General features: G+C 34.0%; 1 protein-coding gene across 1 annotated transcript in view; it reads left to right on the plus strand.

Moving 5' to 3' along the window:
- LOC150110021 (ankyrin repeat and FYVE domain-containing protein 1) overlaps positions 1–24700 on the plus strand; it is a 532825-nt gene that overhangs the window by 342099 nt on the left and 166026 nt on the right. The window contains 2 exon segments of the mRNA XM_090395273.1: positions 13457–13633; positions 17000–17147. Coding sequence (XP_090251399.1) covers positions 13457–13633; positions 17000–17147 — 325 coding nt within the window.

Below are 24700 nucleotides of genomic sequence, written 5' to 3' on the forward strand. Positions count from 1 at the left end.
CTATTTATTACTGCATCATTCACCAAAGACTCACCCATATGTAATCCTGTTCTAGTTACTTCAGCTAAAGTAACCTTTATAGTCCTAATTTTTCTGTTTAACACATTAAACTCAGCTTTAACTTCCAGTATCTCCTTACCGAGCACTTCCACTTCCTCGTGAAGAAGATGAAGGTCATTTTTCATAAACTCCCACCGATGTTCTTCCGCTACGGTCACAATGTCAGCTTCCATTCCTAAATGCTCCAGCCTATCCCGACACTTCTCACATACATCGACATCTTCGTTCTTCTCATTTAGCCAGACCAACCACAGATCCTTCACATTCTTCGACACATACATGTAGCAGTTTCCGCAACGCATCCATTGCAAAAAATCTAATGCTGAGCCAGCCTTTCGTGTAGAAGTAGAAGTCCTGCGTGCCGTGACATACATTTCTTGTTGGACGCCATCTTTACACATTGAAATAGTGAAACAAACGGCAGTGAAAACACAATATATACAACACAGTTCCAAACAATAACACCACTGAAGGACACTTGTATCTAACCGATGCACAACTGTAGCACAATTTGTGACAAAAAGCCACACTATATTTAACTTTAAAAACACGTTTTCTAGCAATTTTAATTACTAATAAAATAAAAATTATAACCAATAGCCTTAGAAGTCATTATCAAACCTCTAAAGAGATTTGATAATGACTTCTAATGCCGGAACAGGCCACTCTAGGCTTAACTCCTTGAAAAGCATGATGATGATGATGAGCTATAAAACATTCTGCTAACCTTGCCACCAGATAACATATTGACTCTAATAATTATAATTCATGAAACTACCAGATCATCTAGCAAGTAATCTTGCTGTCACTACTTTGCCAGATTTACATAATACACGTATGCCACTGTCAGTTACATCTTGCAAAACATCAGTGTGGGTTGAAGAATGATGATAGAAATTTGAATACAACTGAACAGTGAAACAAAGGCATTATAAAATGCACCTATAACTAAAATAAAACTGTGTGCGTGTGTAAATTTAATACAGTCGATAACAATTTCTCACCATTTTGGAACAGAAAGGCAGTCATCTTTTAGTTAGGCCAATGTAACAAGACTTCAACACTTTCTTTGAATAAATATTTAAATTTATAATTACAGCTATATACAACTATACACAAGTTTAGTATTATCTTACTAGATCCTGTAGTGGTGTCATGAATTCCGTGTCGAGCCAGACCAGATTTATGAGATTTGATAAGCTGAATATAGTCCTGATATTCTGAAACACATATTTAACTGAAGTTCCCATTTGACTTAAATAATAAGTTGCAGAAACATGGAATTTGGTAAATAGCAGGTAGCAACAGTGGAAACAGTTTGTATTTTGTAGAAGGTAAAAATTTTGTCAAAGAATTTAAAGATGGCAAAATCTATGCTGCATGGCCAGAAATGACTTATGTAAGGAATAGAATTTCTGTGAACTTCTCAGAGAATGGTGAGGAATATGTCAGTGATTTTTGGGTAATTCTTGGCTGGTAACCTTTTAAGAATTTTTTGCTTTCCAATTCATATTGAAGAGACACACTTTGGAGGAACAATTTTTTTTTTTGTAATTTTTATTATTTTTTTTATATACTTATATAATTTTTTAGGTGTGCTTAAGGGTCAAAGCTGTATAACTGAGAGGAGCCCTCCACATAGCCTTTAAAGGAATGTGGAGAACCGACCAGGGCTTCTGGCCTAATATCCAATCCTCACCTTCTTGTGGTGCATCCTGTTGGGTATCTACTTGAATACTGAATGAATGAGGATGGGCTGGCAATTTGGGATTTAGCTAACCAAATTGTATTCTTATTGGTTAAACCAAAATAAAAAATGATGGTTCGACATGACAAAATTTCATGCCGGCTGGGGCATCGACCAGTTAAACAAGGCCGCCATTATTTTTGCCAGGGAAACAGGGCGAACAGCAAAAAGTCAGCTACTGGAACAAATGTGAAAACAAACCACAACTCAACATCACCAGAGTTAAAGATCGGTACTATCAACATAAGAAGCCTGAATGGCAAAGAAATGGAGCTAGCTGAGGAATTAGATAAGTACCAGATCGACATAATATGGGTGACTGAAACAAAAAAGACAAAAACTGGTGAGATCTTTCTGAGCAATAAATACAAAATGTTACATTCAGGCAATGACAATCAAGGAAAAGGAGTAGCAGCCATAGTATTCAACACAAAATACGAGGCTAATCTTCTTGAATGGCAGTCAGTCAGTCTCAAGTAGAGTAATGTGGGCAAATATGAGAATGGGGAACTGGACAATGAGACTTATTTGTGCCTGTGGTCCCACAGAAGGTTCTACTAAGGTAGAATTGGAGAAATTATTTGAGGATTTCGAGAAAGCAACTGACGCAATGAAAAAGGAAAAGTTGGTCCATGTTGGGGATCTAAATAGCAGAGTAGGAAGTGATTGTCAGACATACAAAAATGTTTTGGGAAAATTTGGAGAAAAGAGCAAAGCTAATAATAATGGCAAATATCTGTTGGAGTTAGAGATGATAAAGGTGACATGAAAACGGGAGAAAAAGATATCCTTGAAGTATGGATATCTATTATCTGGATATCTTGTTTCATTTAGCAGTTTTTACTTTGAAAAACTGCTAAATGAAACAAGCAGTGATGACAGCACAGTGGTAAAAAACACTGACCAGGCATGCAGTCAGGAATACATATCCATACTTGAATTAGAAAAAGCAATCAAAGGCTTGCAATGTGGAAAGGCAGCAGGAGTAGATGATATTCGACCAGAAATGCTGAAATATGGTGGTATAAGAATCTTACAGTAGCTGCACTGCATAGTTCAGAAGACTGGACAGAGGGACGAGTTCTCAATGATTGGAGTAGAGCTCTAATAGTACCCATATATAAAAAGAGAAATAAAACTGAATGTGAGAATTACAGAGGTATTTCCCTACTGAGTGTTCCTGGCAAGATCTATGCAAATATACTTGAGAAACGGTTGAGAAGAATTGTGGAAGAAAAGCTTGATGAAGAACAAGCTGGATTCAGGCCAAATAGAGGCTGTCAGGATCAGATCTTCACTTTACGACAAATAGTTGAGAAAGCATGGGAATATAACAGAGATCTGTATTTAAGTTTTGTCGATTTGGAAAAGGCATATGACAAGGTGACAAGAGAGAAGCTATTCAATACGCTACAGTTATATTGTGCCAATGGGGCATTATATCAAGCAATACTTAGTCTTTATTTGAGTTGTAAGTCAGCAGTTACAATTGAAGGAAGTACAGGAAGATGGTTTAATGTTAAATCTGGTGTGAGACAAGGATGTACATTATCCCCTGTTATTCATTATCTATATGGATCACATTATGAAGGAAAGTGGTATTAAACATGATATCAAAATTGGAGATGTTGATGTCAGCTCTTTGCTTTATGCTGATGATGTTATACTTCTAAATAAATCCGCTACAAGTCTGCAAGATTCTCTGACTAAATTGAATAGCTGTTGTAATAGATATGGTATGAAGCAATAAAAAGACAAAGACAATGAAAATAGGCAGAATCATTGAAAATTTCAACTGTGTTGTGAATGGATACAAGTAAAACATTTCAGCTACTTAGGCACGATTTTTAGTGAAGATGGTAAAATCAATATAGAAATAGACAACAGAATCAGCAAAGCTGGTGTGGTGGGAAGTCAATTGAATAAATTCATATATAATAAGAGAGAAATTAGTCAGAACACTAAATTAGCTGTATACAAAACCGTGTTCAAACCAGTTTTAACTTATGGATCTGAGAGCTGGGTCCGAAGTAAAACACTTGACCAAAGACTAGAGACCGCAGATATGAGAGTCCGGAGAAAGATTATAGGCATGAACAGATGGCATCAATGGCAATATCATATTAAAAACAAGGATATTAGGAAAGAACTTGACATTGTCAACATCCAGGAATGCATTAGCAGAGCTAATCTCAGGTGGTAGGTCACTTAAACAGAATGGGCGAAGAATGATTAGCAAAACAAGTGTGTTCTCTGCCAGGTTGGCAGCAATGCGACCCAGAGGAAGACCAAGATATAGGTGGATTGATACGGTACAAAGTGCCTTAGACAATAGAAATATAAGATCTGATAATGTTGGAGTCTCGACAAGTAACAGACTGATTTGGAGGAAAATTGTAGATTGGAAGTTAATGATGTAAATTTTCATGTAGTACTATCATATCCTGTACACCCCTTGAGGGTACATGGCAGGAATTTGATGATGATGATGATGATAATATAATTTTTTATATACTCCAAATATCAAGGATTTTATAATTCTATATTTTTGGGATGGATGGATGGATGGTGCACTGATAGGAATATAGCAACCCTTTCGGCAACATGGCTGTTCTATCAGGTTTGTCTGGAGGGTAAACTATCTGAGTATGTGAGGAGCTCTGATGGAGAAAAGAGTGATAGAGGATTTGAGTGAAATTCTCAATGTATATAGCTTAGTAAAGAATCTATTACCCTACATTCCTTGTCGTTCACCTCAGTTTATGTTGCATCACTGTGAAGTCGTAAAAGGGAAATACTCATTGAAATAAAGGCAACCCTCTTAGGTTGGCCTGGTTGGATCAGTAGACAGCAAGTATGCTAACTGCTTGACCAACCAGGCCATTGATTTTACTTTAATGACATATTTATAACCTAATGGTTTGTAGTCATGATGTCTCTGAGATTTGGTTAAAATTTCTGCAGTAGTTTTCATAAGTGCATAATAATTTCATAAGTTTTCATAATACTATGTCCTTAGCTTATATTTTAATCAAAGTATTACATTATGTGGAAAAAGTTTGGCCTTCACGATGAGGGATGTATATGCCACATATCTCAAAAACTACATACGTGGTTTACTGCTAGTTTCCCTGACTTTCATAGCTGGGAGCGGAGATATATCTGGCGCTGCTATCATACACACTGATGTGTAGGGCAGAAGATTGGTTGCTGCATGTTGACTGTATTTCAGAAAAGTTCAGCATACACCTATGTTAAATTATAGATGCCACGAAATTATATTCTTGGTTTATTCCCTTATTCAAGTGTAAGTAAACAAAGTTTGCACATTAAGTATTTTCACAACTAGGCTACTTATCTATAAGGTCTGGTGACTTCAGTTGAATTCCTTAGTATCCCACAATGCAAAGTACACATCCTTTTGGATGTGTATAATGCTATGCATTATGGGAAAGGTCACTACCCAAATTAGTTTCAGCCTTTATTGAGGTCTCACCAGTGGGAGCCAAACTCAGAAGAGATACCAAGGTTGAAGTAATGTAGAACTCATATATTTCCCATATACAAGTAGTCAAAAGGTGTACCACCTTATTATTAAATTCCTCTGGATTAGAGATAGATTTTGAAATTTTTTTCACTTGGTTAAACTATAAATTACAGATGCCCAATAAATTACATTCTTGGTTTAATCCTTTATCAAAGTGTAAGCCAACAAAATTTTTGTGGCGATACATCTTTTCACTACTTATATGTGAGAAATGACTTTTACATTACTTCAAATTTGATCTCTCTTCTGGGTCTGGCTCCCATTGACAAGACCTCAATAAAGATTGAAACCTGTCTTGGGTAGTGACCCTTCTCGTCATGCATGGCATTATAATCTGAAAGGTGCTGTGATTTTCATTATGGAATACTAAGGCAATTGATGTGAAGTCCTTAATCTCTATTTACAAGTAGCCCATTTATGAAGATACTTCACATACAAACATTATTTTCTCACACTTGGATGAAGGATTAAACCAGGAATATAATTTCTTGGCATCTCTAATTTATAAATCATCTATAAATCACCTTAAACTTAATTCTTGTAGATAAGCTTATGCATTGGCTAGACATACTTCTAATTTTTTAAGGAAATGACAACGTGAACTAAATTATTAATTATAAAAGCTTTAATTACTACCTATATTTTGGCAATGTTGCATTGCTATCTTCAGGAATCACAAAATATTGATATGTGCACACAGAGATTCGCACTAAGCAAATAGATAAGCTTATACATTGGTTAGACATACTTCTAATTTTTTAGGAAATGAAAACGTAGACTAAATTATTAATTATAAAAGCTTTAATAACTACTATATTTTGGCAATGTTGCATTGCTATCTTCAGGAATCGCAAAATATTGATATGTGCATGCAGGCACTCACACTAAGCAAATGAGGTTGAAGAAAGGCAACGGAAGTTGGCCCTATAGTTTTAAAGGTGCCCCCCTCCCCACCCAAGAGGACTAAATCGGGTTGTCTTGGCCGTTGGGCTGATGATCTTAGAATGTGAGCTTCCTAATTTGGAACAGTCTCATGCACCCAAATTTGTTGAGGTTTGGGAAGTTTTTCAGAGCTGGGACTGATTCAAGGAATAATCTTTTGTACTTGTACTTGCTGCAGTGTAATAAAGTGGCCTTCTTCCAGCATTGGACACCCACATTGGTGGGTGTCCAATGCTGGAAGAAGGCCACAAAGCCTTTTTAATATACAGGTAACCCTCGTATAATGCGGATGTTAGGTTCCATAGAAATGCCGCGTTATATAAATCGCGTTATGCAAGACTTAGATAACATAGAAAAAGTAGGGTTAGGTTCCGAAATCGTTTTTTTTTTTTAAATTATATAAACAACAATGACATATCCAACAAAAACAATATTTTTATTTAATTCAGGTAATTCATGTAATTTAAGAAAACATTAACTATGAGACAAATACATAGTATAAAATTATAAAAATTACAAATTGTACATGAACTTAATTGCACACAATGCATAAATATTTTAGACACAATAAAATAGAGCGCATATTGTAATCGTCATTACTGTCTTCAGAAATAACATTTTGTAGATGTTCTTTATTTACGAGTGGCTGGACGTCATCAACACCTGAAATCTCTTGGACATCATTTGTATAATTCTCATTGCATATGTCGGCCGGTTTAGTTATCAAGAAGTCAGTAATAAGACCTTGCTTACCGCTATGCTGCAATTTTTTATTAAGTTCATAATATGGCGCTAAACACACATTCAATTGTCTTGTGAATTTTCCCGAGTGGTCCATTGAGAGATCATTATCTGTAAAATAACTTCTTAACTTCCTTGCCAAGTCCAAGTACTTACTTCCTTGTCAAGTACTTACAAGAAATTTATTGTAATTTAAAATATTAAGTTTTTGTGTTTTTATGAAGACGTTTTTATGAAGTCGCTAACGGAGACGCCATTATTTATACCTAACTTCTTGCTTACCAGTTTCATAGAGTGCGCATGTTCGCCGAGAAGTTTGAGTGATTGACAGCTGACAAGAAAGCGTTCGGTATCTGAGTAATGGCTGTAAACAAGATAGCTTTCAGAAGGAATTTAGAACACAGGCCAGCAGATATTTAGGTTCGGAGGAACTTAAGTTTTTTATGTGACAGTCAGAGGAAAATTAATAGTATATTCCGAAAAAGGAATCATTGAACTATTAAGTTCTAATGTGGAATAAGTATGTGGATAAGTAAAAGAAAATATTGCTATATGCATTTTAAACGGAATATTGGAGGAAACACTAATTGAAAGATTTATAGGAGATTCCGAAAAGGAAATCGTAGAACTGTACGTTTTTTTTAATTGGAAGAGTTAAGACTGTCAATAAGCATTTAGTGAATAAAAGAAGAATTTGCTATTAACGTTCTAAAGGAATGTTCGAGAAAAGCTCTGATTAGGAAGTTTCATCTGTATTAAGGACGCCGGATCTGACTATTATTTCTATTGAAGAAAAGAGACAGAATTAAGTTTCAGAAGAATTAATGTGTGCTACATGAGTGATGAGAAGGATCCTATAAAAATGAAGAACAGTGTCATATATCTTCTGAAAAGGGCCTTGACAGAGAAAGAAACTGGCTATGAACATTTTATGATTGTGCAAACAAAGTGTTTAGTCTAGTCTTAAGTGTAAGTTTAATTTTAAAAGGCCTTGGATCCAATTAATTTATAGTTATGTAATATTTGTTTGAACTGTATATATATATATATTGTTTTTGTTTTATTAAATGTGTTTATTTTGTATTTTGGTCTTGAGTCAGTGATTATTTGGATTCTGAAAGAAAGAGTTAAGGTCATTGCACCAATTGGAGTGAACCCTTGTGCATATAATAATATTAAAAATCCCCACCAATTATACACCAACAGTATCCTTTTATACGCTTATAAATTATTCAACTTTTTTTTTAATTATTACAATATGTACAAGCTGAATTTTATTTTATACTAGAGAGCAGCTATAAAGACGTGCATATGATTGGTGTGGTATTAACACAAGATCGCACGACCCAAAGGCAACTGACAAGTGCTGAGTTGAAATGCTAATTCTCTTTCTTTAGTCGAATTCCATAACATCTGAAACTATCAGGGTTCATTTATCGTTCCGACGGAACTTCTCACATAAAGTTTCAACCCTTGGTTGAATTTTATGGCTGCTTGTTTGCGTTTGAGGTGTCAGACGAATTCACACACTCATTATATCACGTTTCAATTCTTGGTAGAATTTTATTTGAAGTTAGCCTTTGTGATCTGTTATAATAACATCGAGAATTTCCAATGCAATAAAACAAATACTTATTTCATAATTGAAAAATTGGACAATAGTTTTTAGTTGGATATGTTTCAATGCAACATATGGTTTTGCTTGGTTATATACAGCATAGTTTCTGTGAGAGGAGGACATGTGATTCATTAGTTTGCGCTGTTTTTATTCCAGCTGTCTTTAATTCAGTGGTCTCCAAAAATGTGGTACACATATCCCAGGGTTACGTGAGTCGATACGTGGGGGTATGTCAAAGTTTTTTATTGATAGGAAAAAAATTAAGTAATTAATTAAAGATAAAGAATATTACTTTCTTTCATCAGTTAAACATATATATAATATAGACAAAGACGTTATAAAGAGCCTGTAAACTTAAATTTGCGAGTAGCGCCCATCGGGCGACTTTGCACACATAATTGTCCGTGGCAAAGCTGTCATGTTTTTTAAAACTAGGGAGTAAATCTCTTACTTCTTATCATTGCCATTGTTTGTAGAGCATCTTAGTGTTGACAAGCCCAACTAGAGAAGGAAAATTGCTTAGTTATCCTGCTATCTACAAATGACACCACATATTAATTATCAGTTGTATTAATTATTTGACTATTAGTAGTAAGTTTAATGATTTTTTATATATTGTTTCTGTGCAATTCCAACGCCTTTTTGTGCTTGCTTTTATGTTTACACTAGAAATAGTGAATTAATATTATCAATAGTAAATGAATTATATTTAAAGTTTACAAATTACCCCTCACAAAATGAATAAATGGTTAAAAAAATTTCCTCCAAAGAAATCGCGAATTGAAGATAATTATGATAGTACTTCTACATCAGGCGAACAACAAGGAAAAGATAGGATTGATTCTTCTATTCAAACAAGTTCATTATCAGTCAAATTAAGTGATAAAAACATTAATCTGAAACTTAACAAAACCTTGCCCAAGAAAGTTCGAAATTATCAAGAAGACTAGTTGAAATGGGATTTACATCGACGATAGTCAACAATGAACCTCGTCCTACATGTGTATTGTGTCATGAGACGCTATGTAATGGAAGTATGAAACCATCATTATTAGTAAGACACTTAAAAACTAAACATCCTGAACATGATTGCAAATCTTTACAATTCTTTGAATGATGTTTGAAGACATGTAATTCTCAATCCAACAACTTAAAACAATTCACTAAAATTAACGATAAATATTTGGAGTCATCTGTTGAGGTTGCATTCTTAATTGCAAAAGACCAAAAGCCACACGCTATTGGAGAAACACTTGTACTCCCAACCACCATAAAAATGGTAGAAATAATCCATGGAAAAGAATATGCAGATAAACTAAAATGTATTCCCTTATCAGCAAATACTATTGGTAGACATATAGAAATCATTGCAGATAATTTAAAGAAGCAACTATTAAAACAAATTACTCAATGCAGGAAATTTGCTATACAGCTTGATGAAAGCACAGATGTTGCCAACATGTCTCAGTTATTGGTATTTACTAGATATTATTTTAATAATGAATTACATGAAGAACTACTTTTTTGTGAGACACTTCAGGAAAGATATACAGGGGAAGTATCTTCTCAACAGTAAATAACTTCTTTGTTAAAAACAGTATTTTGTGGAAAAAAAACTGTTTAAGCATAACTAGCAATGGAGCAGCTTCTTTAATTGGTACAAAGAAAGGATTCAAAGGAAAAGTAACCAAAATACACCACATGTCAAATTCATTCATTGTATTATCCACAGACAAGCTATTGCGGCAAAAAAAAAAATGCACCCTGATACACAAAATACTGCAGGATGTTATCAATATAGTTAATTTTATAAAAATGAGGCCTTTGAATAGCAAAATATTTACAGAAAAATAGTAGAATTAGTAAATTAGTAAAAATACAGTAAAATTAGTAAAATATTTACTATGTCAAGAGATGGGCAATATCCACGAAAATCTTTTATACCACACGGAGGTTCATTGGTTATCTCGAGGAAAAGTGCTTAAAAGAGTTGTAGAACTAAAAAATGAGTTACGCATTTTCCTACTGGATAAAGATAAGAAATTTGCAGATCTTTTCAATGACGATAAGGGGTTATTAATACTATGCTACCTAGCTGATGTTTTTGAAAAAATAAACATGCTTAATTTGTCTCTTCAAGGAAAAGGTAACATTTTAACAATGAATGAGAAAATAACTGCATTTCAAAAGAAAATGGTGCTGTGGAGAGAGAAATTTGAAAAGGGATGTTTAGAAATGTTTCCATCTTTATCTGATTTCGTTATAGAAAATAATGTAAATGTAAAACAAACAAAAAGTCTAATATATGCACATTTAAAAAGTCTAGAGACATATTTTTTAACTTATTCACAGATCTTCCTGGCGAAGAATTTCAATGGATTTTATACCCATTTGCAGCAAATGTAAAAATTGACCACCTTCCTATTATTTTTCAAGAGCAATTAATGGACATTAGATACAACACAACTTTGAAAAACGAATTTCAACAGAAATCTCTTCACAATTGGCGGATGGGACGTCCGAGTATAGCAATTTAGTAAACACAGCAAATGATGCACTCCTACCATTTGGTTCTTCTTATTTATGTGAGGTATCGTTTTCTGCAATGACAGGTATTAAAACCAAATATCGAAATAAATTAAACTTGGAACCAGACCTTCATATCGCAGTATCATAAGCCATCAAACCAGAATTTCAAGAAATTATGAAAGAAATGCAAGGCCATTGTTCACATTAAATATTGTAATAAATATGTTTGTAAGTTGTTAATAATAAAAATAATGTATAAAAATATCTAGTGTTTTTAATTATTATATGACGATACAAAGCATATTTCCTCTTAATAATACTTATTACAATAGATTTTTGCTCAATCAATTGGGGGTACACTATTTTTTCTGTCTTGTGAGTATGCGATCAAAAAAGTTTAGAGACCACCGCTCTGATTCCTATTCGTTGAGAATTGCACAGACCAAAAGCCTCTGTACAGTGCGTTATTCAGGGATACAATAAAACTATACTTATAACTACTTGCACGATATGGGCAGACACAAATTTAACAAAGATAAAATTTGATTTTTAAGTGGCACAGTAAAAAATATATGAAAAAATAAATAAAGGGTTACTAGAAATTGTAGACCGCGTTATATCGAAACCGCGTTGAACAAGGGTTGCTACAATTCATAGACCGTGTTATACGAGAGTTACCTGTATTTAATTTTTTGAGAGCCCTGTTGGAAGTGTCAAAGATGTGTTATGCAAAAATGTAATTCCTGATCCCCCCCCACACACACATCAATTTGTACAATTTTCCTTGCCAAACAAAATAGCCTGAGTTCATGGTGAAATGAAATAGGGCTGAGATATCAGGAGGAAATTTGGCTTGGATGAGATCTGAGGTACCTTTGAGTGGAATATCGGTGAATAAGGAGGAGACATCAGTGTGTTAGAGTGATAGGTTGTCTATACTGGCTTTAAAGTGGGCTATGTTTTTTTATATGTGAAGGTATGTTGCCAGTATATTGTGTGAGCACTTTGGCTAATGTAGGGGAATCGGTGCCATCCACAGAGATGTAATGGTACATTTTGCTTATGGATTTTTGGTAGTCAATATATCAGGGGGGGGGGGGAATATCTAGAGTTTAAAAGTTTTAGTCTATTAGTCTCTTCCACTGGCCAAGAGATAACCTTCTTAAGGAGCCTATGGGGTGTTCTGATATTTTATGTTGGTGCATGAGATCTGCCCCAAATTTTGGAAGCTTTCATTCTAAGTTCATCAGCCAAACAGCCAAGACAATTCAATTTAGCCCACTAGGGAGTACCTTTAGAACTCTAGGACTGACTTCTGCTGCCTTTCTTCACCCGCATTTGCTTTAGTGTGAATACAGGCATTCACATTAAATTCACACATGTGATCCTTGAAGATGTCAATGTAACATTGCCAAAATATAGGTAGTTATTAATTAGTTTTTATAATTTAGTTTAGTTTTATAATCCATAATTAATAATTATGTCGTCATTTCCTAAAAAATTAGAACTACACCCTAAACTATAATTTATAGTTCAAGTGAAAAAAAACTTTCAGTGTACACTTATTGCTGGTGTTTAGGCTTATGTGTTGATTCTCATGCATAGTGTTTCCGGAAATTGATAATGCAGCATAGCATCACTTCCTGCATCACTATGGCCACCAGGATCAGCAGACAGTGCTCTGGATACTCAGCAGAGGATCCATTGAAAAAAAAAAAAAGCTACTTTACTTCACCAAAGCAAATTTAAATTTGAGAGGCTTTTCTTCGTATCTACTGCAGTTCTTAACCTTTCCAAACCTAAACAAATATGATTGTATCAAACAGCCTCTCATATGGGAAACCCCTCATCAGCACATTCAGCCCAACAGCCAGGACTGCCTAACCAAAGCCAAGAGGTGATGTAATGATGGGACTTAAGGTCATCCTTAAGTCCCATAATTACTGAACTAAATGTGTTTGATACCAGTGTATTAATCCCTGAAGATGTCAATTTAATTTTGGCAAAATATAGGAAGCAATAATTAAATTTTTTTAGTTTACTCTATGTTGATAATTTCCTGAAACAACAAATTGCATGAATATTCACCCGTTGTGGTGCATTCTGTGTACTCTCTCTTGATAAAACCTGTGTTGTATAATAATTATTGTTTTATTCAGTCTCCTTATTGAAGTTTAGTGATTTAGCAGTTGTACAAAGATGATCAGAATTATCTTAATTTCAGAATGAACTTTTAGTAAAATATCTGATTTTGTTTTATTTTTGCCAATAGCATGACAACAAAGGACGAAACTTCTTGCATCTTGCTATTCAGAAATCGGATATTGAAAGTGTTCTGTTTCTTCTTAGTATTCATGTTAACATCCACTCTCGTATTCAGGATTCCACACAGCTTACGCCTTTGCATTTGGCTGTGGAATCAGGTTCAGAGATTATAGTGAGAAATCTGGTAAGAATTAAGCATTTTCTTCTTAAAATAATTATTATATTATATAATATGTTAACATATCATATAATCTATGAAACTTTTAATCTATTATACATAGTATAATAGAGATTACCCGAATACCGAACACGTCCCCTAGATGGCAGATAAGGAGAAACTCTGACTACTACCCGTTGGATGTCAGGGCAGCTCTGAATATATTGAATAAAGAGCCGTGGACACCAGTGGTTTTCGGACTGGCGATCCCGTATGAAAATATTGCCATTCAACAAAACCCGCATTGGGCCAGCTTGGTGAATTTATGGCCTAACCTTCCAAGATGAATCAAACAGAAATAAAATGCTCCCCTTCCCCCTCATTCCCCAGAGGCCAGATTGTTATCACCTACGGCAGCAGGCAGTTAAACATGAAGGTAGAGGGTGGTAAGAATCCCTGGGTAACCAGATCATGCTGCCATTGGAAACTTTAAACTGGAGGAACTCTAAAGTGATTAAAAATGGGACTTTGTCAGAACTGTGTGAAGTTAGACGTAATGGTGAAGAAATTCTTCAATTAAAAAACAGAGACATACTATATTATAGAGGCCAAGATAAGGAAAGAATCGGTGAAGTTGGATTCATAAACAACATAAAATTAAAGAACAGCATAATAGAATTTGACAGTATATCGGATCGAATAGCAGGTATTGTTGTTCAAATCTCAAAAAGATATTCTTAAGATCATCCAAGTGTATGCACCAACAATAACCAACAAAAGTCATACTGATGAAGAACTTGAAGCCTTCTATCATGATGTATCCCAACTCTACAAATGAAGGAAAACAACATTTCAGAAAACAACATAATGGGAGACTTTAATGCTAGAATTGGTATACAATAATCAGATGAAAGCTCAATGGGCAATTTTGGATATGGCATGAGAGATGATAGAGGAGCAAGGTTAAGAGAATTTGCAGAAAAAGAAAACCTGTACATCATGAATTCCTTTTTCAAGAAAAAAACACATAGGAAGTGGACATGGAAAAGTCCAAATGGAAAAACTAGTGATATTGACTTTATCCTCAGCAATAAGAAAAACACCTTTCAAGACTGCTCTGTTATAAACACCTTCAACGTTGGAAGTGATCACTGTATGGTATGGAGTAAAATCTGAATAAACTACCCAAAAAGAAAGAAGAAAAAGATGTTTCGAAGATCAAAGCAAAACATGATGTACACAAACTCAACATTAAAAAAAAGATATATTCCAACATGAACTAAACAATAGATTTAAACATCTTATTATAGATGACTATGCTGATCCATCAGAAAGTAATGACATTACTACCCAAAACCTTTTATAATGCTCACTTGAAATAGCTGGTACAATTCAACAGAAACAAGACAAAATATCTAAAAAAAAAAAAAAAACAGCTTATGAAGAAACTAAGAGAAATGAAACAATCAAATAATCTACAGAATAAAACTGAATACACTGCATTGTGCAAAATGATTCAGAAAATGCATCACAGAAGAAACAAGAAATTCAATTGTAAATTCATACAGCAAACAATTGAAAATAACCATAGCCTCCAAACAGCAATAAACAGATGATTACAGTCAAACTACAAGATGGGACCATAACCAGAGATATATGTGCTATAGCAAAAAGAATTGAAGAATTTTACTCAGTATTATATCAGGATGATGAATTAAATGAAGATGATGACTACGAAACAGCTGAAGTACCACAGATTCTACCAGAAGTTATGTGGAGTATCCAAAGCTTGCAGTAGGAAAGCTGCAGGTGAGGATGGAGTTATAGCCAAACTTCTAAAAACAGGCAGAGAAATAATCTACGAACTCTTAGCAAAACTATTTACTTTATGTCTGAAGAAAAAGATGTACCAAGAACATGGAAGAAGGCTACCCTAATTCTGATACATAAAAAAAAATGAGGTAGAAGACTTGATTAACTACCGACTCATCACTCTACTATCAGTGGTTTACAAATTACAAAAGTCTTAGCTCATACGCTTTGTATGACTCTAGACTTTGCACAACCAAAAGAACAGGCAGGCTTTCAAAATGGCTTTAGTACAAAGTACAATTGAATGGTGTAATGAATATCAGCTACCATCGTGTCTTGGTTTTATTGATTATGAGAAAGCCTTTGATTTACTAAAAACTTGTACAATACTTAAAGCATTACAAAACCAACAAGTGGAGGAGCCATACGTCAGAACCATCAAATCAGCATACACCAATGCCACAGTTCATTTCAATGGAAACATCTCTGCTGTGGAAATACAGAGAGGTATAAGACAGGATGACACAATCTCTCCAAAATTATTCACAGCGTGTCTAGAAGAAATATTGAAACTTCTTGACTGGGAAGGGAAAGGTCTGAAGATAAATGGAAGATATTTAAGCCATTTGTGCTTAGCAGATGAAATAGTTATCTTTACTTCAACTGTATATGAATTACAGACCCATATCCATGAACTCCAAATTGCTAGCAAAATAGCTGGCCTAAAGATAAACTTAAAGAAGACTCAAGTTATGTTCAATAGCTATGTCCAATAATAAAGTCCATAATATGTCCAGAAATAATAAAAATCAATAATGAGGAAATTAAACAAGTAGACCATTACATATACTTAGGACAACAGATATCAATGGAACAAAATATCATGAACGAATTAAAAGACGTATGAAGCTTGGGGGACAGCATTGGGAAAATTACATTCAATATTTAAAAGCCAACTACCATTATGCTTAAACAGAAAAGTTTTTAACCAATGTATTCTTCCTGTATTGACATATGGCTGTGAAACATGGAGACTAAATTCAAAGGAAATTCAGAAATTAAGAACAACACAATTTAGTATGGAAAGTATGCTTAGTATCTCAAGACTGAATCACAAAAGGAATATACATGGATAAGAAATCAAAGTCTCTGACATCATAGGAAGAGTGAAACATCTGAAATGGCAATGGGCTGGGCATATTGCTCGAAGACAAGATCAATGATGGACAAAAGAAGTACGGGATTGGATTCCATGAGAGTAAAAATGACCACATCACCGACCTAAATCGCAGTGGATTGATGATATCAGATTTTCAGGAGTGACATGGAAAAGGAGAGCTATGGACAGACAGTTCTGGAGTAATCTTGGAAAGGCCTTCATCCTGCAGTGGATCGATAATGGCTGATGATGCTGATATATAGTAATGTGAATGTGAATTTAAGGTATATTGTATCTGAAAAACTAGAAATTTTCCTTTCACAAATTTTTTTTGTCAATTGATACAGTTTTCACAGTTCACATTCAGTGAAAAATTCTTTGAAAATTTTGAATCATTTCCATGTTTATTTTTACATTTATAGTTACTGGCTGGTGCTAATGTAAATGATCTGACTCCTCAAAAACAAACAGCTCTCCATCTAGCTGCTGCTAAAGATCACAGTATACTTTGTAGCATTCTACTAGAGAATGGAATTAATTGTGATGCAGTGGACAATAATCTTAATAATGGTGAGATCATTTGAAAGTGTTTATGAGAATTTTTAACTAGCACTAAAAAAGTTTTAACTAGAAATTATTTCAGAATAATATTGTAATTTACAACAAAAATCAGTAAATTTAAAATAAGTTTAACCACTGAGTCATCCACTCTATGGTGGATGAAACATATTGACCACATTATACTTCATATCCATGGTGTGTCAGTGATATTTCGATGATACACTTCATCTAAGTTTGATTGATGTAAATGAATATTGTATCCAGTAGGGCAGTGAAGTCCTAATTTGATTTTGTCATTACAGATGTTCTCTTTATATTGATGTTTAATCCGTGCACAGTATTTGTTATAATTAATTTATGGAAATGATTATCATTTTGGTTAAAAATATGTGTTTATTTTTTTAGATAACACACCCACAAAAGGTAGTAAACCTATAGTGTGTTAGCACCATCATTGTGCTAAGGATTTTCTTTTTCTGATTTATTAATTTTTATATTTTATTTTTTTGCACAATCTGGAAATTCTGTTATAGAACAAACATTAGATTTTTTTTCAAGCCATTTCATGTCTTCATTAAGTAGAGCAGTGATCTTGTATTGGTCAATGAAAATCATCTCCTACTTAAAGATAGTCATAAACATCTATGCCTGTGTGCATAATTTCAACCTCTAGGTTGGAGAGCAGATATCTTAGCCACTTGACCATCCAGACCATTCTTCCTTTTTTATGAAAGTTAGCATCAATAGTATATGCTTTCTAAATATACAACTAGGCCTTGATTAGTGTAATCCCATGAAGTGGTCACATTATTCAAAATCGCACTATTCAAACTTATAATTATATGTAAAATATGGTGATTGATTCCAACTTGATGTAAATAAGCAATGAAAAATTTTAAGCATAAGATTTTATGTTTATCTGTGAATTATTACAGTAAAGGATAAAAATATTATGCTTATTATTTAGATTTGTTAACAAAATCACAGAGCAGTTATAGAGAGCAAAATAAAAACAAAAAAATTCTAAATATCATTCCTTAAAATAAGCTTACACTGATGAAATCATCTTTATTGTCTTTTGAAATATTTCAGCAGTGTAGACTGAACTAGTTTTTCTTTTTTTTTTAAATCTTCATACCATATACTGGTAGATGCAGAGTGCCTTATGCTCATTTCGTCTCCATACCTTAGATTCGGGTATTCCGACATCTTGTCCTAGTTTAGAGTTGTTATGACCACGTTCATGTCGTTCAATCATATAAATTTCTGCCCTGATATAATAAGCTTTTTTTTTTTTTTTTTTTTCCCCACCTATATTGTTTTTATCCAAATATCCTTCATACATTTTTGTTGTACCATAAATTCTTGGGATTAATGGATGTTTTGATAAAGATTTTTTTTTTATTAGGTATTATTTCTGGGAAAACTCCCATATTATTTTTTTAATTCTTGATTTTTTTTAAATTGAATGTAATTAATAAATTTTCAATTGATAAATAATAAAGTAAGTAATTTAATTTCTTTTTTAATTTTAAAAAAGAAAAACTACTTCAGTCTACACTGCTGAATTTAATTTTACTTTTTACTTTTTGATTTTTTTAATTCTTTTGGCCAATTAGGTAACTTTTTGATCAATCATTGGTTTTATTATGTGTGTGTGTGTTATGTGGGATCCCTGTCTAGGGATGAATAGGTATTGGAATCTTCTAGTAGGCTGTTTATTTTTCTTGCATATTTGTCAGGATTCATGACCACTATTATATTTCCTTTGTCTGCCTTGACTATTACTAGGTTTCCATCTCATCTTAATTCTTTAAGGGCTATTAACTTCGATTTTGGTATGTTTCTATGTGATAATTTAGATTTTAGCAATAAGACTGAAGTTTACTAAGTTAATAAGCTGAAAGGCTATTTTAAAAAAAAACGGTCTGGTAGTGACCTCTTCTCGTAATGTAAAACAATATATATGCATGTAGAAAGTATTTTACCTTGGGTATAATAAATGTTAAAAATGCCAAGCTATTTTAAACCTGGTTTTACTCCATTTCCCAAGTAAGCATACAGACAAACAAGTCAAATTTGCGCTTGCACATATTGGAAGTCTAGCTGACCCTCAAAGTGCAAGACCAAGGCAACTCTTGGTAAAAGTAGAATAAGCTCTGATCACTAGATTGATGCTTTAAAGGGCTTAGAATGGACAGTTTGACAGTTCTGTATTATGCCAACAAGAATGCATGGATGACTTCTGTTGTTTTTCAGAAATGGTTAATGAGTTGGGATGCAGAATTGCAACAAAATTCAGGAAACTCTTCTACTTCTGGACAACTGTGTGACTCACCTTCAATTGGATTGTTTCAAAAATATTCAACTTGAATTTCTTCTTGCTAACACCACATCCCTGGTACAGCCACTGGACAATGGGGAATCATAAAAATTTGAAGACACCTCGCAGAAGGTTGGTACAATTCATCCTTGAAACAATTGTAGAAAATCTACTGACCTAATCTTCAACAGCCAAAGAAATCAGTGCAGTGGTTACCATTTTACATACAGCACAATTTGTTGCAGATAGTTGGAAAGAAATAAGCAGCAAAACAATTCAAAACTGCTTTGCTCATTGTGGTTTTAAGAATTCAGACCAGGAAATGCCAGATATGACTGATAATGAAAATGAAAGAATTTTGTTATTGCAACAAGCTAGGTGAAGAACAAGCTGGATTCAGGCCAAATAGAGGCTGTCAGGATCAGATCTTCATTTTATGACAAATAGTCGAGAAAGCATGGGAATATAACAAAGATCTGTATTTAAGTTTTGTCGATTTGGAAAAGGCATATGACAAGTTGCCAAGAGAGAAGCTATTCAATACGCTACAGTTATTTGGTGTCAATGGGGCATTATATCAAGCAATACTTAGTCTTTATTTGAGTTGTAAGTCAGCAGTTAGAATTGAAGGTAGTACAGGAAGATGGTTTAATGTTAAATCTGGTGTGAGACAAGGATGTACATTATCCCCTCTGTTAATCATTATGAAGGAAAGTGGTATTAATCATGATATCAAAATTGGAGATGTTAATGCCAGCTCTTTGCTTTATACTTCTAAATAAATCTGCTACAAGTCTGCAAGATTCTCTGACTAAATTGAATAACTGTTGTAATAGGTATGGTATGAAGGTCAGCAATAAAAAGACAAAGACAATGAAAATAGGCAGAATCATTGAAATGTCAACTGTGTTGTGAATGGATACAAGTAAAATATTTCAGCTACTTAGGTATGATTTTTAGTGAAGATGGTAAATTCAATATAGAAATAGACAACAGAATCAGTAAAGCTGGTATGATAGGAAGTCAATTGAATAAATTCATTTTGGAATTTATTCAATTGACTTGTCGGAACACTAAATTAGCTGTATACAAGACAGTGTTCAAGCCAGTTTTAACTTATGGATCTGAGAGCTAGGTCAGAAGTAAAACACTTGACCAAAGACTAGAGACTGCAGATATGAGAGTCCTGAGAAAGATTTGATCCATGAACAGATGGCATCAATGGCAATATCATATTAAAAACGAGGATATTAGGAAAGAACTTGACATTGTCAGCATCCAGGAATGCGTGAGCAGAGCTAATCTCGGGTGGTATGGTCACTTAAATAGAATGGGAGAGGAAAGATTAGCAAAACAAGTGTTCTCTGCCAGGTTGGCAGGAAAACGACCCAGAGGAAGACCAAGATATAGGTGGATTGATACGGTACAAAGTGCCTTAGATGATGAAACATAAGATCTGATAATGGTGGAGTCTTGACAAGTAACAGACTGATTTGGAGGAAAATTGTAGATAGGAAGTTAGTAATGATGTAATTTTTTCATGTAGTACTATTATATCCTGTACACTCCCCTTTGAGGGTACATGGCAGGAATTTGATGATGATGATGGAACTGCAACACATCAGAAACCATGAAGCGTTTTTATGCATTGACAATAGCTTACAGTGAGAATGAAGATTGTGAGGATGCATTTGTTGAACAAATTGCAACAATGCACCTAAAGATCCTGGAATACATGGGAAGTAATGAAGATGACGCACACCTGAACGTGAGTAACCAAAAGCCAGGAAATTAATTGCTGAATTACAACACTACTTTATGCAAGAAGGCAATGAAGGCAGTCTTTTATCTGAATTAGATAACTGTGCTGATTTTTTCTTTTGCAGTCTAAAAAGGGATCACATCAAAGTACACTCTATAAATTTCTCCAAAATAATTGTTAGGGAGAATATGCTTTTTTGATAGATGCCTACATATAATTAACCTCTTTAGATATACTGACACATATGTGTACGTTTACTGTTTATAAAATAAAAACATGGTTAACAAACATATACTAAAAGTTTGTCTATTTTAGCTTTTTCCATAAAATTTTGCATAATTGGGACAGCTACTTAATTGGGACAAAGTGTTCTAATCTCGATGTGTCCCAGTTAACCAGAATCCGCTGTGTGCGTGTGTGTGTGTGTGTGTGTGTTATTTATTTATTTATTTTATTTTTATTTTTTTGATAATCTGGAAACCCTTTTCTAGAGAGTAAACATAACTTTTCAGGCCTGTAGTATGTGGGGCAATAGTCTTACACTAGGCATTGGAATTCCTTTAATACCTAAAAACATTCACAAACAATAATTCACATAGTGGATTTTGTATCCACAGTCTACTACTGTTGGTGAGCAGAAATGTTTCAACTATTTCTGCTCATTTCAACCATTCCAAGCATCATTATATATATATATATATATATATATATATCTGCATATTTACAAATAATTCTTAGTTTAAAATTATTATTATATGGGAATCTTCATGGAGTTCTGAAGACTCATTCCAGGAAGTCCAAAATAATTATTTTTGACATAGCACCTATCATATTTCTCCTTAAACTGATTGCTGACATTCATAATTGCCTTCGATCCAATTTCACTCTTTCTCCACTCTAGAACCAAAATAAAACCCATTCTACATGTCCTTGTTTTTCTCTGATTACCATAATTTATCATATATTGAAAAATTTCATCTATTCTATAAAACCACTTAACCCACAAATTTCTCTCTCTCTCTCTCTCTCTGCCCTCATTGGAAGCACCCCGAGACCTGCACCATTTTTACCACTGATTTCTGTATTTTCTCCATTGTTTTCACATTCCCAGTTAACCCAGACTACCAAATCTGTGTGCCATGTCAGCTGCAAGTAAACTATTGTGAACGATAAGGAAAAAAGTATGTGAAAGTGCTGTGTCAAATGCAATGCAAATAATGAGAATGTTGGAAAAAGTTGATACGAATCAACTTTTTGATTCACATCACCAGTAATGAAAACACCGGTAAATGGGTAAAATGGCAATGTAAAGAGCAAATAATCATAAGAAATGGTCTTAAGACATAGCCCATTCTATAGAATTGATGAAAAAAATCATCACAATTATGCTGAACATCACTGGACAAAGAATATGCAACAGTTGGAAAAAATCTCGTCTGAGGAGAGGTGCAAGGGATGAGAAGAGAATATGAAAGAGAAGAAATAATATGGTGTGGTGATTGTAGAATTAAGGTATATAAAAAAATTTGACTGTCTCATGAGACAGTCTTTTTTTTTTTTTTTTAGGAGAAGAAATTATATAGGAGTGTTAGAATATAGAATGTTTAGTAATAATGCAAACTTTTCATAATAGTAGCTTTTATGTCCTCCGTTGAGTGTGCATATCAGGAATTTTATGATGATGATGATGCTTAGAATTCAAAGTGAGAAAGTGAAATGATTGATTGTTTTAGCATGTACAAATGATTTGGAAGGTGGTAAATGTGTGGAGAAAAGAAGTGAGAGAGCAAACATTGTGAATGCTGATGTTGTATTTAACCTGTACTTGAGGAGAAGGATTACTGGGTATAGGTTGTGTTCAAACAATGATATTTACTTTGTGTTTGTGTTCTGTTTACAAGAGAACTTGCAATATTTATATATGAGGATGGTCTGAAAAGTTCTTGGCCTAACAATGAAAAAACAAATTTATAATTTCAAAATTATTTTTATTTTTCAACATAATCTCCCTTAAGATAAGACTAATACATTTATTCCAGCGATGCTCCAGCAGTATTATCCTGTCCCTGTAGGGGTTCTCAGTAAGATCTGCAAAATACTCATCTACAGCTGCAATCACCTCTTGATTCAAAACAAAATGCTGACCAGCAAGGAAGAGTTTTAGTTTTGGAAAGAGACAGAAGTCAGAGAGAGCCAAATCTGGGGAATAGGGTGGATGCTCCAACGATTCATGGTGCAGATCCCTTAATTTTCCCATTGCTAAAACACCTTTGTGGGCAGGTGCATTGTGCTGATGAAAGATGATTTTTTTCTTTTGCGAACCAGGTCTTCTCTCACAAATTTTTCATCTAGTCTGGTTAAAAGATCGGATATTCCTTGGTTATTGTTTTACCCTTTTCAAGTAAATTAATAAATATAATGCCCTTAGCATCCTAAAACACCGATGCCATGACCTTTCCTTCTGATGGAACAGGCTTTTGTTTTCTTTTGCACTGAACAATTGGTTTCTGTCCACTGTTTTGACTGCTGTTTGGATTCTGGTGTGTAATGGTGAATCCAAGTCTCATCCATAGTAATAAATCGAAGCACAAAATCAGTTTTATTCTTGTTAAAACGCTTCAAGCACTGTTCAGAGATTTTCATGCGAGTGTGTTTTAATCTGTTGTGAGCATGTGCAGCACCCATCTTGCACAAAGCTTTTTCATTTGCAATTCTTCATGCAAAATATATCCTACATGTTCTTTTGAAATGCCTATAGTCTCAGCAATTTCACGCACTTTGACTCACCAGTCATCCAATACCATATCGTGCACTCGATCAATGATTTCTGGTGGTGTTACATTTTTTGGACATCATGTAGATCATCTTTTAGGCTGGTATGGCCATGTTTAAACTCAACAGCCTATTTCTTAATTGTCGTAAACGAAGGATAAGAGTGCCCATAAACTTTTATGAACTTCGAATGAATTTCTTTTGGCATTAAACCTTCTTTTACAAAGAATTTTATAACTGCACAATACTCAATTTTATCCATTTCAAGGGATACTTTTGCTTCAGACAGCTGTATAAAACAAACTACATGATAGAATGACTTGCAATTTCACGTAGATGCTTATGACAGATGTGCCAACTTAGAAAAAAAAATCTTGCCAATAGTGTTGCTATCTATGGTCAAGTCCGAGAACTTTTCAGACTACCTTAGTGTGTGTGTGTGTGTGTGCGTGCGTGCGTGATTACCTGTGCATGAATAGATTTGGAGTTAGGTAATTGCAGAAATTGTTGGTGAGAGAGAGGTTTGGTATGCATAATCAGAAAAAGTAGAGCTATTAGGATAAAAACAGTTTGTGCATAAATGTAAGAACTTTTTCTGAATAGAACATTCCTAAACTTACTTCCCAAGTGAGTATGATCACTGTCACCAACCAGAGGCAGAATAGTTACATCTTTAACTAAAATCCCCTCTAACACTATAATCAG

The sequence above is a fragment of the Typopeltis vanoorti genome, chromosome 1, assembly GCF_054136105.1.
Source record: "Typopeltis vanoorti isolate ZY-2024b chromosome 1, IOZ_Tvanoo_1.0, whole genome shotgun sequence".
Lineage (NCBI taxonomy): Eukaryota > Metazoa > Arthropoda > Arachnida > Uropygi > Thelyphonidae > Typopeltis > Typopeltis vanoorti.